The 26,247-nt window shown below is 35.0% G+C and overlaps 2 protein-coding genes across 2 annotated transcripts in view; both read right to left on the minus strand.

Annotated features, from left to right (window-relative positions):
- LOC129640166 (cilia- and flagella-associated protein 47-like) overlaps positions 1 to 26,247 on the minus strand; it is a 136,483-nt gene that overhangs the window by 92,808 nt on the left and 17,428 nt on the right. The window contains exons 2-4 of the mRNA XM_055565402.1: positions 19,493 to 19,634; positions 7,239 to 7,333; positions 1,792 to 1,951 (exon numbers count right to left, since the gene is read on the minus strand). The gene's annotated coding sequence lies outside the window, so the exon portion shown is untranslated. The remainder of the gene's footprint in view (positions 1 to 1,791; positions 1,952 to 7,238; positions 7,334 to 19,492; positions 19,635 to 26,247) is intronic.
- LOC129640167 (cilia- and flagella-associated protein 47-like) overlaps positions 17,794 to 26,247 on the minus strand; it is a 103,393-nt gene continuing 94,939 nt past the window's right edge. The window contains exons 22-23 of the mRNA XM_055565403.1: positions 19,493 to 19,634; positions 17,794 to 17,894 (exon numbers count right to left, since the gene is read on the minus strand). Of these exons, the coding sequence (XP_055421378.1) occupies positions 17,794 to 17,894; positions 19,493 to 19,634 (243 nt within the window). The remainder of the gene's footprint in view (positions 17,895 to 19,492; positions 19,635 to 26,247) is intronic.

A 26,247-nucleotide genomic window follows, 5' to 3' on the forward strand; every position in this document is an offset into this window, starting at 1 on the left:
CTGGTAAAAATCTGCCTGCAATGCAGGAGACCCCTGTTTGATTCCTGGGTCAGGAAGATCCCGTGGAGAAGGGAACGGCAACCCACTCCAGTATTCTGGCCTGGAGAATTCCATGGACTGTATAGTCCATGGAGTCACAAAGACTCAGACATGACTGAGTGACTTTCACTCCATTAAAAAAAGACTAAAACCATATAAACTACGTTCTGCAACAAAAATGTAATAAAAATAGAACTCAATATTAAAGTGAAATATGGGAAATTCTCAAATACATGAGAATTAATCAGCACACTCCACAAAAAACTAATTGTTAAGAAATGGTAAGGTAAATTAAAAAAAAATACTTTGAGATTAAAAGGAAAACAAAACATGCCAAAATTTATGTGATACACCTAAATCAGTGCTCAGAGTGAAATTTATAGCTATAAATGTCTATATATAAAAAGATGTTTCAAATCAATACCTAACACCTTGCACCCTAAGAGATAAGAAAAAAATTACAGCCAAACAAAGCAGAATAGAGAAAATAATAAATATTAGAACAGAAATTAATTGAATTTAAGCACAGGAAAAAAATTAGGCAATCAAAAGTTGTTCTTTGAAAATAACAAATTTTAAAACTCATTAGCAAGAATGACCAAGAATAAAGAAAGAAAAGATTCAAAAATCATGAATAAAAAAGGGAAAATGCTCACTTTACAGAAATGTAATAAATGAATTATATGAGAACACAATGTACAACTATATACAAACAAATTAGATAACCTAGAACAAATGGATAAATTTCTAGAAAGATATAAACTACTTTAATTGATGAAAGAAGAAATATAAAATATGAACTACGTATTATAATATGTAATTATAAGAATCATAATTATAAGAAGAAATATAAAATATGAACTAAATATGAACTACAAATATGAATATACTTAAAGGAATCAAAGTAGGAATCAAAACATTTCCCACATGGAACAGCCAAAGCCGAAACAACTTCATTGGCGGAATTTACCAAACATTTCATGAATAATTAATATCAATCTTCACAAAAACAGAAATGAAGGGAATAAAATACTTCACAAGCCATTCTCTAAGACCAAGAGAAATAAAGAATCATGTTTATGGTTAGTTGATTTTCAACAAGGTACCAAGATAATTCAGGTGGGAAATACATTTTTGTTCTTTATACAGTGATGCATATAAAACAACACCTTGATTGCTGGAAAAGCATATTATTCTTGAAGGGAAAAACTCAATTATATGCCTTTTTCTAGAAACTAGAAAAAATAATCTGTAGTTCATTAGAAAATTAAATGTGTAAAGCTTCCAAATTTTTTTCAAATAGATATTTAATGAAAGAAAACTGTCATACCAATTATTAAAAGGTACAGTTATATTTTTGCAATTAAAAAAAAAACAGGAAAGTAGAAATATAGATAAACAAACATTCTGGCCAGCTTTCCCCAAAGCAAGTAATCCATGTAAGTCAGAGGTTGCGATGCCTTTTCTGATAAACCCTTAGAGGTCAGACACCATCACATCCATAAAATCCCACAAGTCATATATTAACCTTATTTGATGTAGGAGGGGAGTATATAACAGCATGAACACCAGGAGGAAAGGATCAAAGGGAGTCATTTATAATGATAGTTACGACAAAATTTTAGTAAGAAATTTCTTAAAACTGTTTTAAGTACATATAATAATATAAAGTTTCATATACATAGGAAAATAAAATATGTGAATGATAAACTGATGTAGAAATAACAACAAATACAGGAAAAAAGTACCTACTTGGACAGAAATTTACAGCAACATTACACTCTTCATTTGGTTGCAGAGTTCCACTGAGTGTGCTAAATTTGAATATACCATATTTGAAAAGCTTGCCAGTATTTCTAATATTCAAATTCCACTCTACATCTTTTCTTGAAGTATTATGTAAGACCAGATTCTGTTCACACATAAAAAATAAAAGAAGAAATTTATAAAGATTACAATATGCAATCTAAAATTTAGTTTGTATTGCCATAGCAACTTGATGGTCCTATGCACAAAGTAAGCAATTAAAAGTGGTAATCACAGATAAAATGTTTTAAAAGTGAATATTAGGCAAACAAAGAGGTACATGAATATGTCCATAGCCTGTTAACAACTATGAAAGTACTCAAAGGAGCTATGCTAGCTAGAAAGGATGCAGAGTAACAAGAACCTTCATTCATGATGGTAGAATGCAAATTGGTACAGTCATGTTGGAAGACAGTTTGACAGCTTCGTATAATGCTAAACATACACTTTCCAAATGACCCAGTAAACCTAGTTTTAATTATTTTCCTAAGTAAATTGAAAATTTATGTTTATACAAAAATCTGTATGTGAATGTTTACAATGGCTTTGCTCATAATCACGAACCACTCAAAGTCGAAACAAACATGGTTTATATCAACAAATGAATGCATAAACAAACGGTAGTATAGCCATAAAATAGGATAAAATTCAGTGATAAAATAAGTAAAATATTAATTCAAGTAAAAACATAAGTGAATATTACATATTTACTTAATTTTAAGTGAAAGATGCTAAGTCCAAATCTCTACATATTGTATAATTAAATTACCTGTCAGTCTGGAAATGCAAAATTTTGTGGATGGAAAATAAAATCAATTGCTGCCAAATGTTGGTGGAAGGAGCAGTAGTTAATTGCCAAGGGGTTATAGAGAGATTTTTCAGTGTAATAAAACTGTTCTATATGGCATTGAAGTGGTAAACCCTTCTATACAATTTCCAAAAAGCCAAATACTTATATACTGCAAGGAGTAGACTTAAAGATATGACAATTAAAAGGAATCAACCAAGATGTCAGGGATCCCAGGATGGATTGTAGACTGTGACAAATTATATCGCAAAAGAATGAAATAACCTCACTGAAGGTACTGGGTAAAGAATGGCCTACGTAATTCTGGAAAATTGTGTTTTGACTGGAAACTATATAAAGCTAAAGACAAAAAGATACTCTTTATAAACACTGTACTCTAGTTGGAAAATATGCTAATAATTCTAACAGAGTACAGGTTGCTGCTGCTACTGCTGCTGCTAAGTTGCTTCAGTTGTGTCCGAGTCTGTGCAATCCCATAGACAGCAGCCCACCAGGCTCCCCCGTCCCTGGGATTCTCCAGGCAAGAACACTGGAGTGGGTTGCCAGTTCCTTCTCCAATGCATGCAAGTGAAAAGTGAAAGTGAAGTCGCTCAGTCGTGTCCGACTCTTAGCGACCCCATGGACTGCAGCCCACCAGGCTCCTCCGTCCATGGGATTTTCCAGGCAAGAGTACTGGAGTGGGGTGAGAGTACAGGTTAAAAATGCTGAAACTTCTTTACTAAGTACACCAGGGTTAAAAAAATAAGTAAATACATTATAAATAAGATAGTCAGACTTCTCATTGTCAGAGAAGAGTTAAAAATGAACAAGGGAGAAAGATGGAATGAACCTTGTGGTGCAGGATTAGAGTAAGAGCTATAAGTTAAAACTCATGTTTAGATAGGTAGACAGGAACAGGTAGATATAAATAGATGATAGGCAGGTAGACAGATAGAAAAATTAGCAATATATGTGTATTCATGGATTTTTACCATACAAACATTTCCTGGCACAATCTGCCAAAAGGACCTACAACACGTGACGCCACAGCAGCAGCTAGCACACCCTGTATATAGACCTTGTTTTCTAAATACCATTCTCCCATAAAACACACTGAGGTTTCCTGGAGAAAATGTTGACTCGAGAGCTGGAACAACTAAAATAAAAGTGGCCCTGGACCATTTTGTAGTCATAGAAAGTAAGAGAAATGTTTAAAAATCCTAAGAACAAGAGCACGTCAAAGGGTCAATCTAAAAGATGTTCTAATAGCCAAAGTTGGAACAATTTTAGCAGCATAAACAAAAATGAACATTGGATTAAAACTGAGAGTAGGAAATAAATATATGTGGGTTCATACTGACAAATAAATAAAGGGAGGGAGGAAGGGAATAACCTTTCTTACAGAAAAATTCCAAAGAATATACGTAAATGTCCCCTCCAGAAGATGGACCTTGACCCCTACCCCTTGAGTGTGGGCTCAAATTGATGACTCACTTCCACAGTATAGTGTGCAAAGGGGAAAAATAGCTTCTCCAGCTTTACAGTACAGAAACACGGTGTGTTTACTGATAACATGTACTCCTTTCACATGATGTGACAAAATGAACATTTCACTATGTGACATTTTCTTCCCCAAAGTCCATAGAAAATAAGAACAGAGACCAGTCAGGTGAAAAATATAAGACAAACCAAAATTAAAGAACATTCTGAAAAAAAACAAAACAAACAAAAAAAAAAACTACCAGACCAGTATTCTTTAAAATTAACAAAGTCATAAAATATTAGCAAGTTTGAGGACCTATCATGTAATAGAAGAGACTAAATGCCATATGGTATGCTGGATTGGACCCTGGGCAGTAAAAGACCCTTAGTGAATAACTGGTGAAATCCGAATGCAGTCTGTTGTTTAGCTAATAATATTTTCAGTTCAGTTCAGTTCACTTCAGTTGCTCAGTCGTGTCTGACTCTTTGTGACCCCATGAATCGCAGCACGCCAGGCCTCCCTGTCCATCACCAACTCCGGAAGTTCACTCAGACTCACGTCCGTTGAGTCGGTGATGCCATCCAGCCAGCTCATCCTCTGTCGTCCCCTTCTCCTCCTGCCCCCAATCCCTCCCAGCATCAGAGTCTTTTCCAATGAATCAACTCTTCGCATGAGGTGGCCAAAGTACTGGAGTTTCAGCTTTAGCATCATTCCGTCCAAAGAAATCCCAGGGCTGATCTCCTTCAGAATGGACTGGTTGGATCTCCTTGCAGTCCAAGGGACTCTCAAGAGTCTTCTTCAACACCACAGTTCAAAAGCATCAATTCTTCGGTGCTCAGCTTTCTTCACAGTCCAACTCTCACATCCATACATGACTACTGGAAAAACCATAGCCTTGACTAGATGGACCTTTGTTGGCAAAGTAATGTCTCTGTTTTTAAATATGCTATCTAGGTTGGTCATAACTTTTCTTCCAAGGAGTAAGCGTCTTTTAATTTCCTGGCTGCAGTCACCATCTGCAGTGATTTTGGAGCCCAGAAAAATAAAGTCTGCCACTGTTTCCACTGTTTCCCCATCTATTTCCCATGAAGTAGTGGGACCGGATGCCATGATCTTCATTTTCTGAATGTTGAGCTTACTAATGCTAATTTGTTAGTGTTAAAAAATGTTTTCTGGCTGTATAAGGTGTTAACACTAGGGAAAGTTGTGTAAAGTGTATGCCAAATCTCTCTGCACTGTCTTTGTGAAGTTTCTGTGAATCTGGGAGCTATGTACATGACTTGTATGCAGACTCATCTTTCCAGTGCTAATCATTATGAAAATAAAACCTTCAACCAGGTTTTTAAAAACCCTGCTCTTCAAAATTTGACGAGTATAGAATGATCTATGTAATCATCACCACAATAAAATAGCATACTTTGTTTCTTTCAAAGCATGATTGATTTAAAATAATCAGGATTTTAAAAATGAGTCAATTTTATTCCGAAATGTCTGTATGTACTGAGACATCTATTTAGTCCTAATATTTGTGTACTCTGTAAAGAAGTTCCTTTGCACCTTGTAAAGAAAACATCTTTTTTTTTCCTTTTCTTAACACAGAAGGTGGGCATGGTATCATGCTAGTTATGTGAATGCCTCATTTTTCTCATTCTGAATTTGAGGAAATGGTATCTCCAAAATACAATCCACTTCTTTCTATATCCTATCCTAATAATAGAACTGATGCATTCATCAAGGGAGAAACATTGGTTAATTAATTTAGTATAAGTGGTGGTTTAGTCGCTAAGTCATGTCCGACTCTCATGACCCCATGGACTGCAGGCCTCCAGGCTCCTCTGTCCGTGGGATATACCAGGCAAGAACATCAGAGTAGGTTGCCATTTCCTTCTCCAAGTATATGTAGCATTGTGCTATTTTTCTTTATAAATTCATCATAATGATACATGTACATAGTTTACACAAATAGGGAAAATATACTTATCAAAAAGTTGGCCCACTCAACTCTTCCTCATCAACACTCCTGTTTCCCAGAAGCAACCAATTTTAACCAATTCTTATTTCAATTTTCTCTAAAATAGTTATAGTTAATTCTGTATGATGCTAATATAGCTTACTTTAGGTTTTTAATTGCTTCCACAACAAATTACCACAAACAGTGGTTTAAAACAACACAAATGTGTCACATTAGAGTCTTATTGATTAGAAGGTCAATGCATATATCACTGGACTAAAATCAAGAAGACTAAAATCACAAGACTAAAATCATAGAGGAACTGTGATACTTTCCAGAGGCTCTAGAGAAGAATCTGTTTTCCTGCCATTCTCAGTTCAGGCATCTTTGGCTGGTGGCCTCCTTGCACCAGCAACATCACATCTCTCTGACCGCTCTTCTGTCATCACGACTTCTGACCACAGTCAAGAAAAGTTCTCTGTTTATAACTTCTCATGTGATAAAACTGGGGCCACCTGCATAATCTCAGATAATCCTTCGTGCTCAGGATCATTAATCTTAATTACATTATACATCGGCAAAGTGTCTTTTACAATATAAAGGATTCTATTCACAAATGCAGGAAAAGTGATATAGAAGACAAAAAAGGAGCACCACAAATACAAATTTCTACAATGTATGCCTGAGCTTCTTTCTTATGCATATCTTTATATTTTCAGATGGATTCATAATTAGAAGAAAGGCAGAAATATCTAATAAAAAAAGAGCATATTATCATAGAAGTGACTATATCTGGACTCTTTCAATTTATATTATTGCCTCTCAATTAATTTCCTCACCTGTATGAAACATATTTCATGTGAATTTTAACCATAGCTTCTATTTGTATAAGACAGATAACCATTCAATTTATTTTATATTTTAGTTTTACATTAAAATATAAATATATAAATGACTTTATATGTGTTTATGTACTTTGATTATTACTTATGAGAAATAGGCTCGCTCTCTCTCTCTCTCTCTCTCTCTCTCTCTATATATATATATATATATATACACACACACACACACACACATATTCTTACAACACAGGCTTCAGAATAATCATCTTAATAAGCTAAAAACCATAATCAGAAAAAAAAAAGTAAACTGCATCAATTCTCTATACATACCTGAGTTTTTGTGACCCTGTTATTAGGATCCAGACTATGTAATGGGATTTCAAAGATAAAATGAGTTCTGGATAATGTCACTGGTGCTTGCAACACTGCGAAAGGAAAGTAAAAGTAAAGTGAAAGTGTTAGTTGCTCAGTCGTGTCTGACTCTTTGCGACCTCAAGGACTGGATCCTGCCAGGATCCTCTGTCCATGGAATTCTCCAGGGAAGAATAATGGGGTAGGTAGCCATTCCCTTCTCCAGGGGATCTTCCCGACTCAGGGATCAAACCCACACCTCCTGCATTGGCAGGCATATTCTTTACCATCTGAGTCACCAGGGAACATACTGTTAAAATATTAATGACATAAGCTCACAGATAATTCTTACTTTACCTTAAATTTTCTACCTATTGCTATATTTCCAGCCAGGAAACAAAATTATTTTTAAAAACATTTCAGGAATAACTTGGATTATCATAAGTTCCAATTTGGTAATGGTAGTTAATTACAAGTAAATATAAAATGTACCCTTAAGACAATAAAAGAACATAAAATATACTAAATATTTATCTCAGGACAAAAAGTAGACAAAATTAAAATGATCTCCACAGTAAAGTTTGACCAATGCAGAAGTAGAGAAGTGAAGAGAAATACAGAAATAAAAATTATTGTAATAAAGGGAAAATATATATATGGCATATCATGAAACATACATGAAACAAAAAGCTCCAGGGAGAAAATGGTTATTCTATGGAAGATCAGGAATACAATTATCTATAAAAATACATTAGATAAGGAATTATTATCTGCTGGAAACTCTTGTATTTTTAAATAGATTGTTAGAGTAATTTTAGTTCACAGAATTGTGCAGAAAATACAGAGATATCCTTTATATCCCCTTCCCCACTGCCACACACACACAGCCTCTTCCATTATCAACATCCTCTACCACAGTGGTACATTCATTATACAGGAACCTGCAATGATACATTATTATAACGTAATGTTCACTGTTTACATTAGGGGTCATTCATAGTGTTGTACATTTTATAGGTTTGAACAAATGTATAATGACATCCAGCATTACTGTTTCATACAGAGGAGATTCACTGCCCCCCAAATCCTCTGTGGTCTACCTATTTGTCTCTTTCTACTACAATCCTTGGAAGCCACTGATCTTTTTATTGCCTCCATGGTTTTGCATTTTCCAAAATGTCATATAGTTGGAATGATACAGCATATAGTCTTATGAGATTAGATTATTTCACTCAGTGCTATACATTTAAGGTTCATCCATGTCTTTTCATGACCTGATAGCTCATTTCTTTTTAGCATTAAATAATGTTCCATTGTCTGCAAAAATTCTAACAACTTTTTGGCCAACTCAATATTGCAGTTTACCCATTCAGCTACTGAAGAACACCTTGGTTGCTTCCAAATTTTGGAAATGATTAACATAGTTGCCATAAAAACTTACATGCACATTTTTGTGTAAATATGAGTTTTCAACTCATTTGGGTAAATACAAAGGACAGCCATCTGCCACATTGTATGGTAAGAATATGTTTAGCATTGGGAAAAAAACCACCAAATGACCAACTGTTTTCCAAAGTAGTAGTACCATCTTTCAATTCCATCAGCAATGCAATCTCACTAGCAACTGCATTCACACCAGTTCTATTGTCCACATCCTCATCAGCATTTAACATTGTCAATGCTCTGGATTTTGGCCATTCTAATAGATGCATAGTGCTATCGTACTGTTGTTTTAATTTTAATTTCCTTGATAACATATGATGTGGAGCATTTTTTCACATGCTTATCTACCTTTGGTGTATTGCCATTGGTTAAGTTGTATGCTCATATCATTGGCCCAGGTTTCAAATGGTTTGTTTTTCTTACTGTTGAATTTAAAGAGTTCTTTATTTTGGATAATAGTTCTTTATTAGATATGTCTTTTGCAAATATTTTCTTCCAGTCAGTGGCTTTTCATTTTGGTATCTTGATAGCATATTTTGCAGAGCAGAAATCTTTATTATTATGAGGTCTAGCTTATTAATTCTCTCTTTCACAGATCATATCTTTTTTCTTGTAACTAAAAGGTCACTGCCAAACCCAAGGTCATTTTAGGGATGTTTTCCTATGTTATCTTCTATGAGTTTTATAGTTTTGCCTTTTACATTTAGGTCTGTAATCATTTTGAGTTAATTTTTGTGAAGTATATAAAATCTGTATCTAGATTCATTTTTTTAACTTATGGATGTCTACTTTTTCAGTTACATTCTTTAAAAAAGACGATTTATTCTGAGTTGTATTGCCTCTGTTCCTTTGTCAAAGATGAGCTTACTATATTTATGTGGGGCTGTTTCTGGGCTCTTTCCTGTTCCATTGATCTATTTGTCTAGCTTTGTCAATAAACTCTCTTGATTATTGCACCATTGAAGTATGTCTTGAAGTCAGGTAGTGTCTGTCTGTTTTGTTCTGTTCCTTCAATACCACACTGGTCATTGTGGGTCTTTTCTTTTTTCATGTCTATCAATATCCACAAAATAACTTGCTGAGATTTTGACTGGGAATGCATTGAATCTCTAGATCAAGTTGGGAAGGACAGCCAACATGACAATATTGAGTCTTCCCATGCATTAACACAGAATGATTGCTCCATTTAATTCTCCTTTGATATCTTTCACCAGAGTTTTACAGTTCTCATACAGATCTGTAACTATATTGTTCAATTTATACCTAAGTACTTCATTTTTGTTGGGTGCTAATATAAATGGTATTTTGTATTTAACTTTAAATTTCATTTTTCACTACTTGTTTTCTCAGGTGGCTCAGTGGTAAAGAATCCGCCTGCCATGCAGGAGACCCAAGAGACGTCAGTTTGATTCCTGGGTCAGGAAGATCCCTTGGAGGAGGAAATGACAACCTACTTAAGTATTCTTGCCTGAAAAATCAAATGAACAGAGGACTCTGGCGGGCTACAGTCCATGGGGTTGCAAAGAGTTGGGCATGACTGAGTGGGCATGCATACAGAAAAGCAACTGACTTTTGTTTAGTAACCTGTATCCAGAAACCTTACTATAATAGCTTACTAGTTCCATGAGGCTTTTTTTTTTTAATTGACTCAGATTTTCTACAGACAATCATGTCATCTGTGAACTAAAAGGCAGTTTTAGTTCTTCCTTCCCAATCTGTATACTTTTCAAATCCTTTTTCTGTCTTATTACATTACCTAGGTCTTCTTATACAATGTTGAGAAAGAGGGGTGAGAGGGGATAGCCTAGCCTGGTTTCTGACCTTAACGAGAAAGCTTCAAGCTACACTTAAAATGGATAACCAACAAGGACCTACTGTATAGTACAGGGAACTCTGTTCAATATTCTGTAACAACCTAATTGGGAAAACAATTTGAAAAAGAATAGATACATGTCTATGTATAACTTAATCACTTTGCTTTACATATGCAACTAAGACACCATTGTTAATCAACTATACTTCAATATTAAAAAAAAAGAATGTTATTTGTGAGGTTTTTATGTAGATATTTTTTATCAACTGGAGAAACTTCCTTTCCATCATTCATTTACTGTTTTTTTTTTTTAATGGGTAATGGATTTTGTAAAATGCTTTTTTTCCTGCATCTATTGATATGAACATATGGTATTTTTATCTTTAGGTTATTAATGTGATGCATGCATGCATGCTTAGTCACTTCAGTTGTATTCGATTCTTTGTGACTCCATGGACCGCAGCCCGCCAGGCTCCTCTGTCCATGGAATTTTCCAGGCAAGAAAATTGAAGTGGGTTGAAATGCTCTCCTCTAGGGGATATCCCTGACACAAAGACCAAACCTGCATTTCTTGTGTCTCCAGCATTGCAGGTGGATTCTTTACCACTGAGGAACGGGGGAAACCCATTAATGTCATGGATTACATTGAGTTTTTTTCTAATAATTTAGTTGTATGTTTTTTTTAAATAAAGAAAACCATTCAGTTCAGTCACTCAGTCGTGTCCAACTCTTTGCGACTCCATGAACCGCAGCAAACCAGGCCTCCCTGTCCATCATGAAACCCTGGAGTTCACCCAAACCCACGTCCATTGAGTAAGTGATGCCATCCAACCACCTCATCCTCTGTCATCCCCTTCTCCTCCTGCCCTCAATCTTTAAGCCCAGCATCAGGGTCTTTTCCAATAAGTCAGTTCTTCACATCAGGTGGCCAAAGTATTGGAGTTTCAGCTTTAGCATCAGTCCTTCCAATGAATATTCAGGACTGATTTCCCTTAGGATGGACTGGTTGGATCTCCTTGCAGTCCAAGGGAGTCTCAAGAGTCTTCTCTAACACCACAGTTCAAAAGCATGAATTATTTGGCATCCAGCTTTCTTTATAGTCCAACTCTCACATCCATACATGACCACTGGAAAAACCATAGCCTTGACTAGATGGACGTTTGTTGGCAAAGTAATGCCTCTCCTTTTCAATATGCTGTCTAGGTTGGTCATAACTTTCCTTCCAAGGAACAAGCGTCTTTTAATTTCATGGTTGCAGTCAGCATCTGCAGTGATTTTGGAGCCCAGAAAAATAAAGTCAGCCACTGTTTCTCCATCAATCTGCCATGAAGTGATGGGACCAGATGCCACGATTTTAGTTTCCTGTATGTTGAGCTTTAAGCCAACTTTTTCACTCTCCTTGTAAACCTTCATCAAGAGGCTCTTTAGTTCTTCTTCACTTTCTGCCATAAGGGTGGTATCATCTGCATATCTGAGGTTATTGATATTTCTCCGGCAATCCTGACTCCAGCTTGTGCTTCTTCCAGCCCAGTGTTTCTCATGATGTACTCTGCATATAAGTTAAATAAGTAGGGTGACAATATACAGCCTTGATGTACTCCTTTTCCTATTTGGAACCAGTCTGTTGTTCCATGTCCAGTTCTAACTGTTGCTTCGTGACCTGCATACAGGTTTCTCAAGAGGCAGGTCAGGTGGTCTGGTATGCCCATCCCTTTCAGAATTTTCCACAGTTTATTGTGATCCACACAGTCAAAGGCTTTGGCATAGTCAATAAAGCAGAAATAGATGCTTTTCTGGAACTCTCTTGCTTTTTCCATGATCCAGAGGATGTTGGCAATCTGACCTCTGGTTCCTCTGCCTTTTCTAAAACCAGCTTGAACATCTGGAAGTTCATGGTTCACGTATTGCTGAAGCCTGGCTTGGAGAATTTTGAGCATTACTTTACTAGCGTGTGAGATGAGTGCAATTGTGTGGTAGTTTGAGCATTCTTTGGCATTGCCTTTCTTTGGGATTGGAATGAAAATGAACCTTTTCCAGTCCTGTGGCCACTGCTGAGTTTTCCAAATTTGCTGGCATATTGAGTGCAGCACTTTCACAGCATCATCTTTCAGGATTTGAAATAGATCAACTGGAATTCCATCACCTCCACTAGCTTTGTTCACAGTTATGCTTCCTAAGGCCCATTTGACTTCACATTCCAGGATGTCTGGCTCTATCTGAATGATCACGCCATTGTAGTTATCTTTGTTGTGAAGATCTTTTTTGTACAGTTCTTCTGTGTATTCTTGCCACCTCTTAATATCTTCTGCTTCTGTTAGGTCCCTACCATTTCTGTCCTTTATTGAGCCCATCTTTGCATGAAATGTTCCCTTGGTATCCTTAATTTTCTTGAAGAGATCTCTAGTCTTTCCTATTACATTGTTTTCCTCTATTTCTTTGCATTGATCTCTGAGGAAGGCTTTCTTATCTTTCCTTGCTATTCTTTTGAACTCTGCATTCAAATGGGTGTGTCCTTCCTTTTCTCCTTTGCTTTTCCCTTCCCTTCTTTTCACAGCTATTTGTAAGGCCTCCTCAGACAGCCATTTTGCTTTTTTGCATTTCTTTTTCTTGGGGATGGTCTTGATTCCTGTCTCCGGTATAATGTCACGAACCTCCCTCCATAGTTCTTCAGGCACTCTGTCTATCAGATCTAGTCCCTTAAATCTATTTCTCACTTCCATTGTATAGTCATAAGGGATTGACTTCATAGCATTTGACTTCATAGAACTGTTCTTTACCACTGATCAACTGGGGAAATCCATTAATGTCATGGATTACAGTGAGTTTTTTTCTAATAACTTAGTTGTATGTTCGTTATAAAGAAAACTGTAAGAACAGAAAAAATCACCCCTAAAAATTACCTATACTATATCTACTCAGTAACCATTACTGTTCATGTTTTGTCTACATATATTTTTTCCTATATATATTTTGACATAACCCAAAAGTAGGGCCATCCAACCATAGGTTTTGTAATCTGCACTTTTTCTTATTTAACAAGCTGTCATGAATTTTCATAGAGGTATAACGTTCCTTAACATAGTCAAAGAATAACCTAATTAGCCAATCCCCTATTACTGGACATTTAGTCTACTCCCAGTATTTCACCATCATTGGTAATGCTCTGATGAATATCTTTATATATTCCTTTGTTTCCTTTCTTAGAATAAATTCCTAGGGAATATTCTTAATAGAGAAAACCGATATTTGGGGGCTGTATCTATAATATTTATAATTTCCTTGGTTTAAGTCACAGTTTGCTAATTTAAAATATACCTTCTACTTGACTAGTGCTTTCCATGGTGCTTTCCACTTTGCCAAGTACATAAAGAAGCTATCAACTGTCCTTTTTTACTGATAAGAAAACTGGTTAATTGAGTTTTGAATGTGAACCAGACTTGCATACGTGAGATACCCGTATACCTCTACATCACCCCTCCCCACTGGTAATCACTAGCTCATTCTCTATATATGTGGGTCTGTTTCTATTTTTTTAATATATATTTATTTATTTTTATATTCCATATGCAAGTGATATCAGAGCATTTGTCTTTATCTGCAAGGACCTTTTAATAACAAAATAATTTTAATCCCTCTCTACCACTGCTTGTGTCATTACTGTCATTAATTTCACTTATATATAAGTACACATAAGCATATAAATACACTGCTGCTATTATACTGTATAAACTTAAATGTTAGATTAAGAATATGAAAACTAAAAACTCTTATTTTACCTTTATTTTGTTTCCAGTGCTAAAACTCTTATTTTACCTTTATTTTGTTTCCAGTGCTCTTTTCTTTATAGATCCAAGTTTTTCACCTATATCATATTTCTTCCCACTAAAGAACTTTTAACACCTGTGGCTGATTCATGTCAATGTGTGGCAAAAACCACAATATTGCAAAGTAATTAGCCTCTAATTAAAATAAATTTATTAATTTAAAAAAATTTCTTTCAAGACAGGTATTTTGGCAACAGATCCCCTCAAGTTTTGTTTGTTTGTAAAAGGCTTTAATTCTCCTTTACTTTTGAATGATAATTTCTCAAGGTACAGAATTCTAGGTTGGTATTTTTCTGTCTCTCAACACTTTATATAATCCGTCCATTCTCTTTTTGTTTGCATAGTTTCTCAGGAGAAGTCACATGTTACTTTTATCTTTGCTCCTTTGTATATTAAGGTGTCTTTTCCTCTGAATTACTTTAGAATTTTATAAAATTAATTTTTATGGAGTATAGTTACTTTACTGTGTTGTGTTAGCTTCTGCTATTCAGCAAAGTGAATGAGTTATATACATATATCCCCTCTTTTTTAGATTCCCTTCCCATCTAGGCTACAACAGAGAACTGAGTAGAGTTCCCTGTACTACACAGCAGGTTCTCTATTGTCTATTTTAGTCTGTATATGCCAGTTACAGTCTCCCAATTCATCTTAGCCCCTTTTCCCACCTTAGTAACTGTAAGTTTGTTTTCTACATCTGTGACTCTATTTATTTCTGCTTTGCAAGTAAGGTCATGTGTACCATTTTTTTAGATTCTACATATAAATTAAATTATACAATGTGTCTTTCTCTTTCTGACTCACTTCACTCTGTATGAAAATCTCTAGGTCCATCCATGTCACTACAAATGGCATTCTTTTGCTCCTTTTATGGCTGAGTAATATTCCATTGTGTGTGTGTGTAGCACATCTTTTATATCCATTCCCCTGTTGATGAACATTTAGGTTGCTTCCATGTCCTGGCTATTGTAAACAGTGCTGCAAGGAACACTGAGGTGCATGCATCCTGAGGATGTTTTCAATCTTTGATTTTTTTGCAGTTTGAAAGTAATATTCCTAAGTGTTGTTTTTTGCCATTCATCCTGTGTGGTATTCTCTGAGCTTTTTGGATTATGGCTTGGTGTCTGACATTAATTTGGAGGAAATTCTCAGTCATTATGTTTCAAATATTTCTTGTCACTTTTTCTTCTCCCTCTGGTATTTCAAGTATGCACATATTAATATTTTGTAGTTGTCCCACAGTATTCAGTCTGTTCTTTTTTCTCTTTTTTTTCAGTCTTTTTTTTTTTTAAATATTTGCTTTCCTTTGGAGATATCTATTGAGATATCCTCAAGCTCAGAGATTCTTTCCCCAGCCACATCCAGTCCACTAATAATCCTACTCATGAGATTCTTTATTTTTGTTCCACTGTTTTTGCTCCACAGCATTCCTTCTGTATCTTTCTTAGAATTTTAATCTCTTTGCTTATATTGCCCATCTGTTCCTGCATGGTGTCTACTTTATCCATTAGAGTCCTAAGCATATTAATCAGTTATTTTACATTCTCAATATGATAATTCCAACATCTATGCCATAACTGCATTTGGTTTTCAACTCTTGTTCTGTCTCTGAAAACTGTGTTTTTCACATTTTAGTATGTCTTATACATTTTTCCTTGACTCTTAGATATGATGTACTGGGTAAAAGGAACTGCTCTGAACAGACCTTTAGTAATAAAGTAGTAGGTTGTGGGGGGCAGAAACATTCTATAATCCTATGATTAGACCTCAGTCTTTTGGTGAGTCCATGTCTCTAGAATATGAACTTTATATGTCTTTCTCAATCTGCACACCACCACTACCAATTTGGGACTAAATGGTTAGAGTGGGCTGAGTTGAGTATTAATATTTCTTTTCTCACACAGAGAAGGTTAGAGGAGACTGGAGTTGGATATTTCCCTTCCCTGAGATCAGGGAGTTTCTGATAAAACCCCAGCAAGATCTGGTCAACGAGTTTCTGCAGAGGGCATACCTTGTTAAGCAGAACAGAATGCTTTGGTATATTTCAAAATTCCTTTTCCTCACCCTTGCCAGAAACATGAGGGTATTTTTCTCTCATAATCACTTAAGAGAATCAAGTCAAGCTCCTAGAGGTAAAATTCACAAAAGTATGAAAGGGGCCCCATGGGGTATGACTAGGGCCCCATAGACACTGTTGCTCTCAGACTTGTCCATGCTGAACTTCCAGAAATTCCTCAGTTACAGTACAGGCTTCCTTATCCAGGCATTGACTCCCAAAGGAACTTCTACATTGGAGTTTCTGTTCCATTCAATAAGTTGTGATTCTCTGTATTTGCCCATGAGTCTCTCCATTTTCAGAGGCATGAGTTTGCCCTGTGATCTCACTTTTCTTATAGATCTAATAAGATCTGTTGATTTTTCAGTTTGATTAGGTTTTTAACTTGCTGTAAGGATGGAGTGGTGACTTCTAAGCTTCTTATACGCTGAACCAGAAACCAGAGTTGAAAAATCTATACTTTTTGAAACTTACCTTGAGGATGTTTATAATCCTTAATGAAAACTAAAGAATCTTACATGTTTATGGCAATATAACTCCCTGGAAAGAAACCAATTTCTGATGCAAAAGCTCATATATCTTATAAGCAATTTTATTTTACCAGTAGAATTAATAGATACCTTGGCAGAAAATTAGGATATGTAGAATAAGAGAAAGGCACAGATAATTTCCATCACTGTGTTACCCCTAACTCTTGTCATGAGTAATCTTAGGAAAAGACAATGTTATGGCCCATATACAAGAAATGGCTAAGATGTTCTGCCTATTTTCAAATTGACAATTGGGGATTAACAGTGAAAGTAACAGACTGGTTGTATCTTTTAAAACAAATCACTCTTTTGCCATATTATGACACATTTTAGTGATCTCTATTTCACTTATCAATTAGAAAAATTGATATAAGATAATTTTATCTATTTTATCAATTAGATAAAGAATTGATGCTTTTGAACTGTGGTGTCAGAGAAGGCTCTTGAGAGTCCCTTGGAATGCAAGCATATCAAGCCAGTCCATCCTAAAGGAAACCAGTCCTGAATATTCAGTGAAAGGACTGATGCTGAAGCTGAAACTTCAATACTTTGGCTACCTGATGCAAAGAGCTAACTCATTAGAAAAGGCCCCGATGCTGGGAAAGATTGAAGGCAGGAAGAGAAGGGGACTACAGAGGACGAGATGGTTGGATGGCATCACTGACTTAACTAACATGAGTTTGAGCAAGCTCCAGGAGATGGTGAAGGACAGGGAAGCCTGGCATGCTGCAGTCCATGGGGTTGCAACATGTTGGACACGACTGAGTGACTGAACAACAAATTTTGCTTATACAAAGCTACATTCTACCCAATACAGATTATTAGAGAAACATTTTCTGGAGAAACTTCTTCAAGATTAAGGTCTCACATACTAATATTTTGGTTCCCCCTCTAAATTAAAACATTCACTGGCATCCAGTTTGTTACGAAAAGATATAACAGTTGGTGCTGAAGCCAACACTGTGAGACTCCCTAAGAAACATAAGAGAACAGGCAAGACTCAATCGACATTTAAGGAACTCCTCAACATGAGGGAGACAGATATGAAGGAAAAATATTTCAGCAAAAATTGAGACAATGTACTCAACTGAAGAAAAGCTCAAATAATTTATACTATAATTACAGACATAAAGTATTGCTTTCATTTTAAAAAACTCCATAAGTAAAGAAACAATAAGAAAAAATGTTTGAAAATCCTGTTAGTTTATAATCACCAAGATAATTTTTGAAGAGATAAAATAGTTCAGAAAAAAAATTCTGGGAAATAAAATAAAAAGATGAGGAAAAGGACACTAAGGGAGAATATATAAAATAATTAAAATATACAATACAATCAAAGAGGTACAAAATCTAACCAATAGGAGTCAGAAAAAGAAATATGGAAAGTAATGGCAAAGTGCTTTTTGAGGAAGCAATTTAGGAAAACATTATAAAACTCAAGAACATTAACTTCCAGAGTGAAAAAACCCACAAGAACTTAGGACAGTGGTAAAGTTTCTATCGGATGATCAGATTTCAACTTAACATAGGCAGTAAGATCTCCACTATGCTATAAATCAACTAATAAAAGCTAAATATGGAACAAAAGAAGAGTGAGACACCAAATTATTAATAATGGTATATTATAAATAGTCACATTCCAGATGATGTTTTCTGTGTTTCTACATTTTCCAATTTTCCTTAATGATGATAAATTAATTTTTAATTATAAAATAAGTGAATTATATTTTCTTTTTCATTAAAGTAATTTGCCTAATCTAAAAAGATATCTTAAAACAAGGCATAAATTTTTAATTTCATAGAACTTCTCTACCAGTTGTGCAATTACTAATTCTGTATTTTAAATGGGAGTGAAATAAATCCCTATAGTGTATATGCTACTTTAATGAGGCTTCTCTAACTCAGTGCCAAGTACAATTATTAACTGATCACTATTTTATTATTAAAGACAACTAATGTCAGAACAATAAAAACAAAATACAGTATAATATAAACTAGACTTAAATTTTCAAGAAAAATACTTAAGCACATAATACAATGCAAGCCTAAGCCAGTCAAAAGTATAGTCTGCAGAGGGCATCAGTTTTATATTTGAATACTTGAAGAAAATGGATAAATAAATATTCAATAAATAATTCAAAATTTTAAAATAATTATCCTTCTTTACTTGTACTTAGTTCTTTGGTAACTCATCCCTTTTGAGGGAAAACATTCCCTTAAATAAAATTTTCATCATTTTATTTTATAACAAATGTATTTTATTTTAACAATTTCTATTTTGAAATAATCATTTAAATTACCCACACAAAAAAACAAAGTACTAACCTGACCTCTGTTTTTAATTACATCCTATTTTTTAAGCAAAGGTAAATCATGTGACAGTATATCCATGCTATTTATCAAAATTCAGTCTCACAGACTCACAAACATACACAAGAACCATATAGTAAATTTACTTTCTAGCATTTCTATTTTTAAAAAATGAATATCATGCTATAATTTTTAAACTTCTAGCTATATAAAAATAAATAGTTGATACGCATATCAGTTGAATGTTTCATATTACATACCAGTAGCTTGAATATGACATGGTCGAAGAACTGGTGGTCTATTTGGAATCACATGAGAGTCTGACAAACGACATTGAGAGTCAAGTTCTGAAGCTGCAAAGAAATTAACTCGAACTTGAATTCTAAAGTTGTACGTTGCCACCTGTTAGACAAAAAATACATTATAACTGGCTATTTTTGGTATAAAAATTGTGATATTTTAGAATTTAAAAACAGGGTATATTATTATGTTGTTTCAGGTGTAGTACATAGTGATTTGATATTTGCATATATTATGAGATGAGCACCTTAAGTCTAGTAATCAACTGTCACCATACAAAGTTATTACAATGTCATTGACCATTTTCCTTATGTAGATTATTATATTATTGTGGTTTATTTATAATTGGAGATGTGTATCTCTTTATTCCCTTCACCTATTTCATTTTATACTATTTTTTATTGTACATATTTAAAGTTTACAACTTGATAATTTGATATACATAATGAAATAACACAATCAGGCTATTAATATATCCATCACGTCATGTAGTTACTGTGTGTATGTGTGTGTGTGTATGTATGTATGAGAGAGAGAGAAAGAACACTTAGGATCCACACTCTAAGCAAATTTCAAGTATAAAGTACAATACTGTTACCAGAACTAACATATTATCCAGCAATATCACTTTTGAGTATTTAGCCAAAGGAACTGGAATCAGGATCTCAAGAGTATTACCTGCACTCCTATCTTCACTACAACATTATTCACAATAGTCATGATGTGGAAATAGCCCACATATTCATGAAAGGATGAATGGATAAAAAAGTAAAGGTGATACACACATACAATGGAATGTTTCTCAACTTTAAAAGCAGCAGGAAATTCTGCCATTCTCAACAACATGGATGGGGCTGAAGGACATTATACTAAATGAAACAAACCATGCACAGAAACACAAATAATGTATGATGTCATTTACACGTGGAATCTAAAACAGTCAAACTCAGAAGCAGAGAGTACATGGTGGTTGTCAAGGGTTGGGGGAAGGAAGATATGGGGAGATGTTGGTCAAAGGGTACAGTTTCAGTTATGCCAGATGAATAAGTTCAGGATATCTAATGAGATATTATGGATTTTGCAAAACAGCAGTTTCAAAAAAGACAGTTTCAAAAAAAGTTGCCTTGTAACATTGAAAGCACATTTTTTTTTCACCATAAGACTTGGCTTATTTTTCATGAGTCCAAATAGAATTCTTAAAAATAAAAAAATAAGTGACATTAGAAATAATTCCTATTAATTCAAAATGGACCAAAGACCTAAATATAAAGCCTAAAACTATAAACTCTGCAGAAGAAAATGTAGGAGAACAATATTTCTTAAGTGCAATATCAAAATAATCATCTATAAAAAATAACTAAAGTGTACTTTATCAAATTTTAAACAGTTCTGTTAATGATAATGTTAAAAAATAAAATTACTAGTCAAAAAACATTATTTCTGAAAAAACTCAATTTGCATCCTAAATATATAAATAACGCACAAAGATTAAGAGAAAAACTTAATGAAAAACTATGTAAAAGATTTGAAAAGAGAGTTCAGAAAAGAAAATGTACATATGACATGTTACCGTATAAAAATGTATTTAACATCATCAGATATGAGAAAAATGCAATTTAAAATCACACTCCAGAGAGATTCTTAGCCTCTTCCACCCCGTGAGGGCACATCAAGAAGTTGCAACTCAGAAGGGAGCCCTCACCCTAATAGGCTGGTGCCATAATCTTAAGAAATCCAGCCTCCTGAACTGTAAGAAATAAATTTTTGTCACTTATAAATCAACCACTCTGTGGTACTGCATTACAGCAGTCTGAACAGACTAAGACACTGACCACCTCATTACCAATACCATCTCACATCACACAGTCTTTTGTAAATAATCTGTTCTTATAACATAATTATAAAAGCATAAAAATACTGTAAAATATATTATTTTCATGGATGTTTCATTTATTTTGAGCAAGCAACTCATCTGTAGTGATACCAGCACACAGATGTCAAGGGTTAAACTGAGCAAAGATAGAGTTCACATACAAATACTACCCTTCCATATTCCAGCTCTTAAAACTTCATTTGATCTTATTTCTCCTGGAATTTCTCATTATTAATTATAAATAACCAGTTATATTTTGTCTCATTTATATTTTACCGCTTCTGTTTTTTTTTCCTTCATTTTTTTGCTTATCGTATTAACAGATATCAATACTTTTGCTCACACATATTTTAATAGTATTTATATTACTTTTAGGTACTATCATGGGGAAGGAAATGGTAACTCACTCCACTGTTCTTGCCTGGAGAATTCCATGGACAGAGGAGTCTGGTGGGTTACAGTCCATGGGGTAGCAGAGTCAGACACAGCTGAGCACCTAACACTAGGTACTATCTTATTCTTTTTTTTTAATTAACATAATATGAACTCATTTTAAAGTCAAGTAATATCTAAAAGTATGTTTCCCAAACCATCATCGTCATCTGATTATGGTTGATGGACATGGGTTCCCAATAGAAGAGCTGAGGGGAATAAAGGAAATCAATGGAAACATGAAGACAAGGAACTGAGAGGCCAGGGTTCTGGATGGACCTCCATATGGACACTGAGATCACTCAGAAAATGAGAAGAGTAGGGAGCAGAATGTGCAATGCACCCAGCTGGTAGCAATGTCCAGAGAGTGGTAAACTCACATAATGCAAAGTTCAAAGAGGCAGCCATTTGTAACAAAGACCATCTAGAAAAATCAACCCAGGGAGCAAGGCTTCCAGAAAACTTCACCTCTAGAGCTACATCCTGATCCACAGAAAAAGCTAAATAAGAAGTAAAGCCCTAGAGATAGCCATGGTCATAGCGAGAAGAAATAGTGAAGGGAAAGGAATCCCCCAAAACATCAAGGGCTTATGTAAATGTAGATATCCTAGAAGGCAGAGGGGAAGAGAAAAAAAAAAGGCGGGAGGGAGCACAGAGCTAGCAGGAATGGCAGTGTATACGCAGAGGGCTCCATTTTCGGGGATGATCAAGGTAAAGAGTGATCATGATGGATTAAATCCCAACAGTTGCTGGATATTGAGTCTTAACTGTCATTGGATCTGTGTTGTGTCCCAAAATCAGGGATGGTAGGAGTGGAAGACTGCATTGATGGGAGAGGTTTAACACAGAACATGACTGTAGGCTTCATTCAAGATGTTTGATACTATCACTGATGATGGTGATAGTGATTATCAAGATAATTCAATGTACTGATTTTAGCCCTTAACCTTCTCTTTTATTTTAAGCATGAGGCCTTTCTCCCTTCCTGTAACATGTTTTCTAAAATACTGTGTGATGAATTTACAGAGCTAAGAACCAATCCCCACCTTCTTTAATTGTCAACTGTGTGTAGGTGGGAAGTCATACTGGTCTTGCCCTCTCTTAACTCAAATCTTTACAAAGAATTTACCCCTCAAAACGTAAGGGGTTTACCCAAGTAGCCCTGTAATTACAAAATTGAGAGGTCCATGATTTTTTCACTCATGTAAGTTTTATCACGTCAACAGAACTATGAGTCTACAACACTTTTTACACTAAAACTCAGTGATACATGAAGAGAACCAAGAAGATGAGTCCTAATCTTTGTGACCCCACTAAGGTAACTAATGAAGAGGGAAAACTGAAAGTTTTGTGATGTGCGCCATTCTATATACTTTCCTCATGGGAAATAGATAGGGAAACAGTGGAAACAGTGGCAGACTTTATTTTTTGGGCTCCAAAATCACTGCAGATGGTGACTGCAGCCATGAAATTAAAAGACGCTTACTCCTCGGAAGAAAAGTTATGACCAACCTAGATAGCATATTCAAAAGCAGAGACATTACTTTGCCAACAAAGGTCCGTCTAGTCAAGGCTATGGTTTTTCCTGTGGTCATGTATGGATGTGAGAGTTGGACTGTGAAGAAAGCTGAGCACTGAAGAATTGATGCTTTTGAACTGTGGTGTTGGAGAAGACTCTTGAGAGTCCCTTGGACTGCAAGGAGATCCAAACAGTCCATTCTGAAGGAGATCAGCCCTGGGTGTTCTTTGGAAGGAATGATGCTAAAGCTGAAACTCCAGTACTTTGGCCACCTCATGCCAAGAGTTGACTCACTGGAAAAGACTCTGATGCTGGGAGGGATTGAGGGCAAGAGGAGAAGGGGATGGCAGAGGATGAGATGGCTGGATGGCATCACTGACTCAATGGACGTGAGTCTGAGTGAACTCTGGGAGTTGGTGATGGACAGGGAGGCCTGGTGTGCTGCGATTCATGGGGTCTCAGAGAGTCAGACACGACTGAGCGACTGAACTGAACTGAGAAGCTGTCATTCAAATAGACATATTTCCAAGAGAAGAATGATATTCTGATATAGAAAAGATTTTAGTTCCTGTTCAGTACTGGTAGAAAAAATTTTTATGAATAGAAAAGGGGCAGGTGTCATTCAAAAGTCTTCTCTTTTAATACTTGAAGGATTTTTCTTACCTTCCTGTAAAAATGGCTGTAAATCCAGAATAAATACTACAAAATGTTTACCCAAAGGTTGCATATCCTTGAAAGGCAGAAAAAGGATGGTGGATTAAAAAAAAAAAAAGTTGGTGGAAATAGTGAACAATGTTCACTCATTTTCAAGAGCTTTAGGGAAAATATAAAGCAGGAAAATATAGAGCAGGAACAGGAAGGATAAAAAAGAAGGAAAGATGTATACTAACACAGTCAAATACAACTTTCTGTGATGATGGAAATGTTCTATACTATCTAACAGTCACATATGGATACTGAGAACTTGAAATGTGGCTATGTTAACTGAGAAAATAATTAATTTTAATTAACTTCAGCTTCATGTAAATATATATGACTAGTGATTACCATGTAAGGAAGCACAACTCTGCACACTGGCCCAGAAGACATATAAGTGGCCCATAAGGAAAGGAAGGGCTTGAGTGACTTAGTGTAAACAAACAAGTCTAGTCAAGGATGCCAAATAAAATAGAAATTGTCCATCAGCAGTTCTGACTGTATCCAAACCTGGTGCAATGTAGGAAAGGAAGGGTTACAACTAGAAATAAATCAAGTCCTTTACTGCTGATTTCACATTTTCCTGCTGCATAGGTCAGCCAAGAAAGCACCACTGGCTATTTATATCTACACACACACACACACACACACATGAAGACACATAACTTATAAGTAGCTATAAATATAGTGAAGGACATCTGAAATGCTGGAAGCCACATAATCAATCTGCCTCACTGGCACAAATTTAGTGAGCAAAATCTCACAGGGTGTGCTGTCTCTGCAGCATTTTTATGTTCTTCTTATTGGACTGAATTACACTGTGATACACTAGGTAAATCTCCTTTAAACTACCTAGTAAACATAGAACAATTAAAAATGTTAAGCAATGTGTGGCACTCCAGAAAACTATAAATATGTATAATTTAATTTCATACTGAATTTAGGAATCCTTGAAGAGTCATGGTCCAAACATAAAGAAATAGATTTCTGAGTTTCTAATTGTTGAAAGTGTTAAATAGTAAATTGGACTAAAAAAATGACAAATTGAATATTTTATTGTTGCTGTTCAGTCACTAAGTCGTGTCTGACTCTTTTGTGACCCCCATGGATTGTAGTCTACCAGGCTCCTCTGTTCATGGGATTTCCCAGGCAAGAATACTGGAGTGGGCTGCCATTTCCTTCTCCAGGGGATCTTGTTGACCCACATCTCCTGCATTGGCAAGCAGATTCTTTACCAATGAGCCACTTGACAAGCATATGCATCTTCCCAAAAAATCATGTAACAGATTTAAATCCGATTATGTATTTTTTCTAATCTTTAGTAACCATTAAGCTACATGCTTTTGTGGATGAAGGGTGTCATTAAAAGCATAGTACATATACCCACTGTATAAAAATATAAAATCACAACACTGACTTATTAAGAAAGATGTAACTTGATCTCAGTATACTTAAAAACCTATAAATTACTGTCAAACTTACATTTCTTTTCTTTACTGAACAATGTGTGTATGTGTGTGTGTGTGTCTGCATATATTGGTACACATGAAAGATACAGATGCAGGAACTGGGTAAGAGAATGATATAATTGAATGCTTTAAAATAATAACTTGTCACAAAAGGATTATTTTCTTTTAATTTTGAATTTTTGTTTTTATCAAAATTATAAGGGTACATACTTGCAAAAATAAAACAAAAATAATCATACAAAGCTTATTTTGAAAATCAGAAGTCCCTTCTCTCCACCACTGTATACTCACACCGCACACACACACACACACACACACATACAGATGTAATCATTTTCAACTCTTAGAGTTATTTCTTTTGGATTTACCTCAACACAGCTAAATAACCTACATAGAGTGTCATAAAACAATAAATAAAGCTTCAGTAAATTTACATCTAATTAAATAATACAAAGGATATTCTCTAATCACATGGAATTATATTAAAAATCAATAACACAATGAAGTTTGGTAAATGCACAAATATGTAGAAATTTAATAACATCCTAAATAACCACAGGTTTAAGAAGAAATTATATGAGAAAATGCAAACCTGAGGAATGGAAAACACAAAATACCAAATCTTTTAAGATACAAGTAAAGCAATGCTTAGAGGGAAATCTAAAGCCTGTAAAATCTATATAAAAATTTTAAATCTCAAATCAATACCCTAACTTTCTACCTTGA

The sequence above is a fragment of the Bubalus kerabau genome, chromosome X (assembly GCF_029407905.1).
Source record: "Bubalus kerabau isolate K-KA32 ecotype Philippines breed swamp buffalo chromosome X, PCC_UOA_SB_1v2, whole genome shotgun sequence".
Classification (NCBI taxonomy): Eukaryota; Metazoa; Chordata; class Mammalia; order Artiodactyla; family Bovidae; genus Bubalus; species Bubalus kerabau.